Source organism: Hyperoodon ampullatus (assembly GCF_949752795.1).
Source record: "Hyperoodon ampullatus genome assembly, chromosome: 2".
In the NCBI taxonomy this organism is placed as follows: Eukaryota; Metazoa; Chordata; class Mammalia; order Artiodactyla; family Ziphiidae; genus Hyperoodon; species Hyperoodon ampullatus.
In genome coordinates, this window is record NC_136915.1 from 77,147,471 (window position 1) to 77,157,576 (window position 10,106).

General features: G+C 34.9%; 1 protein-coding gene across 1 annotated transcript in view; it reads left to right on the forward strand.

The window, feature by feature from the left end:
• The window catches only part of CLCA2 (chloride channel accessory 2), a 38,271-nt gene extending 32,949 nt beyond the window's left edge, over window positions 1–5,322 (forward strand). Inside the window, exon 14 of the mRNA XM_079697442.1 lies at window positions 3,852–5,322. Coding sequence (XP_079553568.1) covers window positions 3,852–4,294 — 443 coding nt within the window. The 3' untranslated portion in view covers window positions 4,295–5,322. The remainder of the gene's footprint in view (window positions 1–3,851) is intronic.
• The last annotated feature ends 4,784 nt before the right edge of the window (window positions 5,323–10,106 follow it).

Sequence of the window (10,106 nt, forward strand, 5' to 3'; positions counted from 1 at the left end):
TCAGAGGAAATTGGCTGATTGATAAATTTGAATATGAAGGTTATTTTGTTTTGACAACCTTCTTTAAGGGTGCTTTACTCTAATTACTACTCAGGAATAGAAATAGTCTCATTATTAAAACTTATTATAGATTTGGAAAATGCTCAAAACCTAGTCACTAGAATACTTTCATTTTTTAATTAAAACTCAGAATGTCTCATGGTTTTTATTCCTGAGAACAAAATCCTCCTTTGGAGCTGCTCCGTTCATTGTTGAATCTATTTTTAGCCATTTTAGATACGAATTATGATATTATTAGAGTGGGTTAGTACTACAGGTGGCTTTCTTTTTGCATCTAGCAATTATTTGTTACCAATAATTTTGTTTTTGAGTTGATAATACATTAATACAGTTTGAAAGCTCACAGCAGCACAACAATATGAATGTACTTAACACTGCTGAACTATACACTTTAAAAAATGGTAAATTTTATGTTATACGTATTTTGCCATAATTTTAAAGGTTCAAAACAGTATAAGGAAAATCAAAACAAAATTCTGCCCTCATCTACTCCAAATTTTGCGGTTCTGTAACATGCATTTTTCTTAAGTTATCACAATCTGCCTTGAATGAATGTTATACCACTTCACATATAATGTGAGAATCTTTCAAAAGTATAATTCCATTTACCCTTATGCCATCCTTTGTGGTCTTGCTGTCATATATTTTACCTCTACGTTTGTTATAGGCCCCACATTGAATTGTTATGGCTTTTGTTTTAAACAATCAATTGTCTTTTAAAGAAATTTTAAAGAGGAAAAAAATTATCCTTTTTAGTTACCTGTATAGTATAGTCACCATATCTAGTCCTCTTCTTTTCTTCCTGGAGGTCAGAATTTTTATCTAGCATCATTTCCTTTGTAGTTGAGGTCTTTGAGTAACAAATTCTCTCAATATTAATTTTTCTGAAACATGTCCCTTAATTTTTAAAACACAGTTTCACTAGGTGTAGAATTCTAGGGCAACAAGTGTTTCTTTCAGCACTTTAAATATATCATTTCACTGTGCTCTGGCCCCAATTTTTTTCTGATGTTAGCTATCATTCTTACTGTTGTTTTTCTGAGTATAAAGTGTCTTTTTCCCCTTCTGGCTGCTTTAAGTTATTTTTCTTTATCTTTGGTGTTTAGCAGATTGACCATGATGTGACTCAGTGTGCTTTTCTGATGCTTATTCTGTTGGGGATCACTGAACTCTTTGAGTCTGTGGAGTGTTCTTTTAATCAAATTTAGAATATTTTCAGCTGATAAATCTTCAAAAAATGTCTGCTCTAGTTTTATTCTTCTTTTCTTCCTGGGTAATATTTATATTATATAATATTATAGTACAGTATAGTATAGTATATCATATCATATCATCATACACACACACTAAGTGGATATATCAGTGGATCTTAAGGGTCATTGAGATTCTGTTTAATTTTTCTACCTTTTTTTTAGCCCTTCAGTTTGGATGATTTTTTTTAATTTTCAAAATATTTATTTATTTATTTTTGGCTGCATTGGGTCTTTATTGTTGTGCACAGGCTCTCTCTAGTTGCAGCGAGCAGGGGCTACTCTTCATTGTGGTGAGTGGGCTTCTCATTGTGGTGGCCTCTCTTGTTGTAGAGCACAGGCTCCAGGTACACGGGCTTCAGTAGTTGTGGCATGTGGGCTTCAGTAGTTATGGCTCACGGGCTCTAGAGCGCAGGCTCAGTAGTTGTGGCGCATGGGCGCATTTGTTCTGCGGCATGTGGGAAATTCCCAGACAAGGGCCTGAACCTGTGTCCCCAGAATTGGCAGGTAGATTCTTAACCACTGAGCCACCAAGGAAGTTCCTGTTTGGATGATTTTAATGGACCTGTCTTCAAGGTTACAAATTCTTTCTTCCATTGTGTCCAATCTGCTATTAATCCTCTCAAATGAATTTTTTTCATTGCATTTCTTTTTCAGTTCTAGGATTTCCATTTGCTTCCTTTTTAAAGTTTCCATATCTCTCCTCAAACTTTCCATCTCTTCATTCACTATATCCAGCTTGTCTTGTGTGTAGACCATTAACATACTCATCATGGTTATTTTAAGGTCCTTGTCTATTAATTTCAAACCTCAGTCATTTGTGACTGTTTTAATTTGCTGATATTTTTCTTAACTATATATCACATTTTCTGTTTCTTCACATGTCTAGTAACTTTTTATTGTATATTGGACATGTGGTAGTAAATTATAGACTCTGGACTTTGTTATATTCCCCTGAAGAGTTTTGAAATTTTCTAGTAGTTACCTTGGATCACGTGGAATTTGAGGAGACTTTGTTTTACTTTTGTCTAGAGTTTGTCTATTTCAGTTTTGCTCTTAATCCTAGGGCATATCCCTTAATTCTGGGCACAATCTTTTTTCCTAAGGCACAGCTTTTCTAGTGTTTTAATGGACATCTCAAGATATTTACCAAGCTCCTCTGATGTGGCAATACTCACACTCCAAACTCTATATCTCCCTTGTGGTGGGCACTGGCATAAAACTCTGCTCCACTTTTCAGCTGTCTAGCTGTTGTTTTTCCCTTGAGCCCTTGGTTTTTCACCCACACATGTACAATTCAGAGGTCTTCCAATGATTTGAGAGAAGTTAATACACAGAATTGGGGCTCATCCCTCTCTGGCTCCCTCAATTTTTAACCACTCGGAAATCCCACACTCAGTCCTCTGATTTTTAAAACCAAGAAGATAGTGGCTTTCTGTATCAGTTCCAGCTATCTGTACTGAAGTGGAAAGTGCCCTCGGAGGAAAAACTGTGTAAACATGAATCAGTCCCAACCTGGTTCTCTTCTTTTATGAGTTGTAACTCCTCTGGTTCCTGTTTGTTTTTATTGCCCTTTCTTTCTTCAGAGTTTATACTTGTTACCTGCTGGTGAGTTAGTCCAATAGAAGCCACTCAACCGTTACCAGAACTAAACTTTATCTTTGACTTAAGTTACAAATATTTTTGTCACTTAACATATATGTTTATATTTTGCTTAGGAGATTTTCCCCATGTAGAAAATTTTCATTTTATGTATATAAATTTATGGATTTTTATGTTTATCCTTGTGAATTTTGAGTCTTAATTAGAGGGTCCTTTTCCACTTCAAGTTTATAAAGAAATTCATTCATTGGTTCCTACTACTTAATAGTTTTTTTTACATCAAACTTTTTATTTACTTTGGAGTTTATCCTGAAGAATAAAGGTTTGCAGTATGGATCCTATTTTTTCCAGCTTTTTACCCAATTTTCATAACACCATTATCAACAAACTTGTACTTTCTCCTATTAATTTGGGTTCTACCTCTATCATACACTAAATTCCTAAGTGTATTTTGGTCTACTTTTATACATGAATCTATTCATTCACCAGTACTGCAGTTTTTCAGTTACTGAAGCATTACAGTGTTTTTACATCTGATAAAGTCAGTCCTTCCACTAAAAATTTGTTATTTTTTAACATTATATGGCTAATCTTGCTTATGTATTTTCTGTTGAAACTTTACAATAAGCTTGTTAAAATAGAAACTAGAGGCACTTTTAATAAAATCATGTAAAATTTACAAAATAACTTAGGGAAAAATAACATCTTTATTGTGTTGAATCTTGCTATTCAAAGACATAATAAAACTTTTCTCTTATTCAGGTTTTAGTATGAGTTCTTATGTAGTGTCTTAAAGTATTTTTCACTTTCATATTTCTTGCTTTGTTTATTCATAGGTATTTTGACTTTTTTGTTGCTCTTGTCATTAAGCCATTTCTAATAAACTAGAAAGCTTACTCAAAATCACTTAACTTCCCATTTGTATTTTTTTAATTTCAGCCAACAGCTATGAAATAAGAGTGAGTAAAAGTCTACAGAATATTCAAGATGACTTTAACAATGCCATTTTAGTGAATACATCAAAGTTAAATCCTCAACAAGCTGGTACCAAGGAGATATTTACATTCTCATCAGAGCTTTTCACAAATGGACCTGAACATCAACCTGATGGAGAGACACAAAAAAGTCACAGAATTTATGTGGCAATACGAGCAGTAGATAGGAACTCCTTAAAGTCTGCTGTATCTAATGTTGCTCAGGCATCTCTGTTCATTCCCCCAAATTATACTCCTGTATTTGCCAGAGATTATCTTATATTGAAAGGAGTTTTGACAGCAATGGGTTTTATAGGAATCATTTGCCTCATCATAGCTGTAACACACTGTGTTTTAAACAGGAAAAAGAGAGCAGACAAGAAAGAGAATGAAACAAAATTATTATGAACAAATGTGCAGAGTACTTTCCTTCTTAAATATAAGACCCATGGCTTTTGCACTTTACAAGAACAAGCCAATAAAGTCAAATTAACATCAGATTATTAAAAATGCTTTGAGTTTTGTGTAGTATAGATCAGATTTTTACATGGTAAATAGACAAAAAAATCTTTTATAACACTAATGGAAGCCGAAGGGAATTAGAAAACTTTTAAGCTTTGGCTATGGACAAAAAAATAAAAGTTATTCTCTAAGGTAATGTGTTTAAAGGCAAAGGCAATGGCAAAATTGAATCAGAGTCAATAAAAGCTTGTCTTATTGAAGACAAAAAATAGCCCAAGTAGAGAAAAGGATGTTAGGCCTGAATTATATAGTATAACTCTCTATGTGAAGCAATTGTTTAGTTGCTATGATTAATTTTTAATTTCCCTTTATCTGTTCAGAACAGGTTGCTTGTTAATGACTAAAGATCAAGCTGTATTTTACATATGAAGTGCCTATTGTAAAGTTCTTTACCTCTTTCCATTTGGTTAACTATATTACAGATAGATCCCACTGATAATGCTCAAAGAGATGTTGGTTCACTATAAGACTTAACCTTAAAATATAGGTATTATCTTTGTCCCCTGATACTGGTTTTATAACAGAGGCCTATTGAATTTATTGTTTATAACTTTCTACTCTCATCAAAGCAGCTTTCCAAGTTATTTGCCTTGGGTGGTATTCAAGGAAAATGGTTATAGTTCTCATAAGACTTTAGGTAAAGAATGAAAGACGTAGTTCTGAGCTTATTTTAACACATATCAATACATAGGCTATATAATTCTATTCAATTTCAAACAAGGAAGAGGTCACAGGGAGAGGCTGACCTTTGGAAATTTTTAAGTGATTCTGTTTTTTTTTTGTTTAAATAAGACTCCAGGAATCCTTTTCCCACAAAGGGTGATTTACCTACAGGTGTTAACTTACAGGGGTGGAGGGTGACTAGAGAGAGGCAAGCACATGTCACAAGGAAATAAAAATTATCTTTTATTTAATTTTGCTCTTATTTTTTTAAAGATTACTGAGCAATAAAATCACATGCTTTGCATATTAGGGAACTTAAAACTTTATTGGGTAAATACAAACAACAATGTGGAATAGAACTGCTTTATAACTAGGACCAACTAAGAATGACAATTAGATTAAGTTTTGGTGGGGTGGGGAGGGAATTGTGGGGAGTTGGAATAAGAATGAAAAGAGGGCATGAAACCTTGAGGAAGAGACTCAGAGCAGTGCTGGGGAGTAAAATGACCAGCAAATACATCTACCTAGGCTGCCTCCTTGTTGTTCATACTACATCCCAGGTCTGGCCTGTAACATGCTGAGTCTGGTAGTGCCTAAATTTTCACAGATTGGAACTTCAAGTCCCCACTTGGCAGTCAGTACCTCCTCCCTCTACTGCCACTGAGCCTGGTAGCATGGGATCTGCCTCTCTGTAGCTTCAATGGGCTGGTAAAATACTGAGATGGGGTGTGGTGGGCTTTAAGTCTTCAGATGTTTTCCTCATTTTATAGACAGGAAAATGGAGGATTAACAGAGTAATCTAAAGTGTTGTGCTGGCTAAAGGCAGAGTATATAGGAGTAGAGTCAGGTTGTCATAATGCTCCTTCACTCTTGTCTATTTAAGAAGGTGTGGAAAGATGCCAGGGATTATGCCTAGAAATATTTAAATCTTCAAGGTTAATAAGCAGGAGAACAGTTCTAGGCTGAAGGAACAGGACTTTTTTTTTTTCTTTTCCTCCAATTTTGTCAGTATGGAAATGAACAAATGGCTTTAAGTCCAGAAATCAGTAAATTGGAAGAGGTAAGACTGAGATTAAGGATGTTAAAGTGATAAACTAAAATATATTATAGCAGAGTTGAAAGGGTGATCTCATCAAGTGAATAGGGTAAACAAGCTTCAGTGATTGTGAGGGATTGAAGCATTAGACAACAAGAAATATGTGGTAAATGTGGGAAGATAACTGATTTTGAGACCCCAGAAATTGTCAATAGAACAGAGCCACTGGAAAGGAGGTGACATTGATCCTGAACAAATGATAAGGAACAGAAATAGACAAGAGTTGGGTCAAAGAGAACGAGGAACTGTGAAGCATTGGTCACTAGTGGAATACCACATGAATAGTGACATCACTGAAGATTTGATCCAAGATTGCAAGAGGAGGAAAAAATATGAGACAGATGCTCAGTTATCTGGTAGAGGAAAGAGGAGTCTAGGGATTGAAGGTGACACAGGCAAGTATTATTATTACCTTCACATGCCAGGATAGTTGTTGTTATCAGTATATAGAAATTTGTTCTGAAAATTGAGGACAATATCCTTTCCATTTTTACCCTATTCTTTTTATGGATAGTAAAAGAAAGTTAAATCTCAGCGGGAGAGAGAAGATTTTTAGGAGACGAATTCAATGAGCAGATTGCTGTTTATGTTTGCAATGCTGACTGCTCCAAAAGTATGTTTGCACCTGCATGTTAGTACTAGAAAGTCTACCAAAAATTATTTTATTTGCTTTAGGCTTTGTCTTCTGCTATAATGTAATTATTTTGGAAGAGTTGGTTCCTAACTATATCATTTATTTAAAACAATGTGATCAATCCAATTGCACTAATAGCAGAGTTGCTCATATCAAACTAATCTTCTTGCTGATAATGGTAATAACTCTGGAAAAAATATAAAACACAGCTCTTTGAAGGCACTGGACACCAAGAAAAGCAGTTAGAACCTGGAGGAGTTATGACCCTTGAAAAAAGGAAAGCAATCTAGGTGAGATCCACATTTAACCAGCTTTTCCCCCATAAGGCATTCCCAGTTTGCTCAGAGCATCTGGAAAGAGCTCAAGCAGAAAGCAGCTGTCTTACTGGGTTGAAAAGCCAGAAGTAAGAGTTCTGGGTTGCCAAAGCAGTGGAATATTGAGGGAGGAAATCCGAGGAAGGAAGTAACTACAAGAGGGAAGTTCCCAAATCTGCATCCCCTCAATCCTTGGATTAGTCCTAAACTGCAAAGGAATTTAATGGAAAATAAGAGCTTAGCACCTAAAAGAGCTGAACAGAGAGTTCAGCAACTGCCCAGTCCTGAGGAGAGAAAATTTAAGCTTCAACCTCATCCAAGTTTTTTTTTTTTTGGTTTTAAATTTTTTTATTGAAGTACAACATATATACAGACATGCACAAACTGTAAGTGTACAGATCAATAAATTATCACAAGTGAACATTCTCTGGTAATTACACCAAAATCAAGAAAGAATATTTCCAGAATCTCAGAAACTTATATCTTAACCTCTTCCTGCAACTATCTCCTCCCCAATGTTTACCACAGAATGACTGTCTAGCACCATGGCTTAGTTTTTGCCTGTTTTGAACTTCAGATAAATTCAATCATTTGGTATGTATTCTTTTTTTCTTTTTTTTTTTTTTGCGGTACGCGGGCCTTTCACTGTTGTGGCCTCTCCCGTTGCGGAGCACAGGCTCTGGACGCGCAGGCTCAGCGGCCATGGCTCATGGGCCCAGCCGCTCTGTGGCATGTGGGATCTTCCCGGACCGGGGCACGAACCCGTGTCCCCTGCATCGGCAGGCAGACTCTCAACCACTGTGCCACCAGGGAAGCCTGGTATGTATTCTTTTGTGTCTGGCTCCTTTCATTCAACATTACATTAATGATATTCATCCACATTTTGTATACCAGTAGATCTTATTTTTTATTGCTGTATAATATTCCATTGCTTGGCTATACCAATATATTCATCCTTTCTAGTATTGATAGGCTTTTGAGTAATAGCCAATTTGGGATATAATGAATAATTCTCCTGTGAACATTTTGTTACATATCTATTGGTATTGTGATTTCATTTTCTAAATCAAAGATTAAAATTGGTTGCACCAAAATACAACCTCATCCAAGTTAGAGGGGGTGTTTGTGTTTCTATTGAAACTCCAGATTAGGGATAAGTATCATACCCACAGACTAAGTGTTATGCCCTAGAACCAAGGGCAAAACTGAAATAGATCTGCTCTGAAAAAGTCTAAAACCAAGTCTCTAGAGAATCAAGATTATATTCACCAATAATTAAACTATTGCTAGAACATAACTCAGAGAAAGATAACATAATACAAAGCCTCTACAACATATCATCCACTATATAATAAAACATTAATAGACATGCTGACAAGCAGGAAATGTGTCCCATAATTAATAAGAATAAAAATCTGTCAATAAAAGATGATCCATATTTGGAATTAGCAGATAATTAGTTTATAATAACATTATAAATAAGATAAAGAAATTACAGGAAAAGATAAATATAAGTGATGAATAGAGGAAGAAGTTCAGGAAAGATGTGAAAGTCTTTAAAATGAAGCAAGTGAGAATCCTAAAAATTGAAAAATACAATGTATGTAAAAAAATTTGTAATGGATAACAACAACAGACTGGTACTACAGAAGAAAGGATCATATGACTTGAAGATATGAAAATAGAAAGCATCTAAACTGAAGCATTTCATTAAAAGAAAAGAAAAAGCCCAAATGACCTGTGTGACATTACATGTAAATGATTCCCAGAAGTAGAGGGAGGGATGATAAGGCATAAAAATATTCAAAGAAATATTGGATGAAATTTTTCCAAATTTGATTTAAACTACCAATGCACAGGTCTAAAATGCTCAGTGAACCTAAAATAGGATCTATACAAAGAAAATAACACCTAGGTATACCATAGGAAAGATGACTAACTACTCATCAGAAACAATTGAGGCCAGAAAACAATAAAATGAGAGAGTGCTAAAAGAAACCAACACAGAACTCTATATTGAGCAAAGATATCTTTAAAAATGTAGGCAGATAAATAAAAGCTGAAATAATTTTCACCAGCAAGAAGTACCAAAGAAATGTCTTTAAGCTGAAGGAAAATGATGTCTGGTGTAAATACAGATCTACAGCATGAAAGGAAGATCACTGGAAATGATAAATATTTAGGTAAATATAATACATTATTGGTTTTCTTTACTTAATGCCTTTAAAAACAATAAATTATTTAAAGCAAAAATAAAAACAATGTATTATGGCATAAATAACATAAAGAAGTAAGATATATGACAATAAGAGCAGAATGGAAAGAAAGGTGACAAATGGAATTATCCTGTTTAAAGGTACTTACATCATACATATGATAGTAATTCAAGGTAGACATAAATTAAGGATGCGTATTATAACCCCTTTTGGCACCTATTAGTAATAGGGAAGGGTATATCTAAAAGGCTAATAAATGTGATAAAATGGAACATTAAGATTACCTAATTAATACAAAAGAAGATAAGAGCAAGGAACAAAGAACAGAGGGGAATACAAAAAGCATATAACAAGATGGTAGACTTAAAGCAGCTAAATTAGTAATTATATTAAATATAAATGGACTAAACTCTTCAACTAAAAAGAGATTTTCAGACTTGATAATAAAGCAAAACCCAACTATATGGAATTTACAACAGATGAATTTTAAATATAAATACAGGGCCTCCCTGGTGGCGCAGTGGTTGAGAGTCCGCCTGCTGATGCAGGGGATACGGGTTCGTGCCCCGGTCTGGGAGGATCCCATATGCCGCAGAGCGGCTGGGCCCGTGAGCCATGGCCGCTGAGCCTGCGCATCCGGAGCCTGTGCTCCGCAACGGGAGAGGCCACAGCAGTGAGAGGCCCGCGTACCGCAAAAAAAAAAAAAAAAAAAAAAAAAATATAAATACATAGAAATTGAAAGTGGGAAAAGGGAAAGTGGTATATCATGCAAACA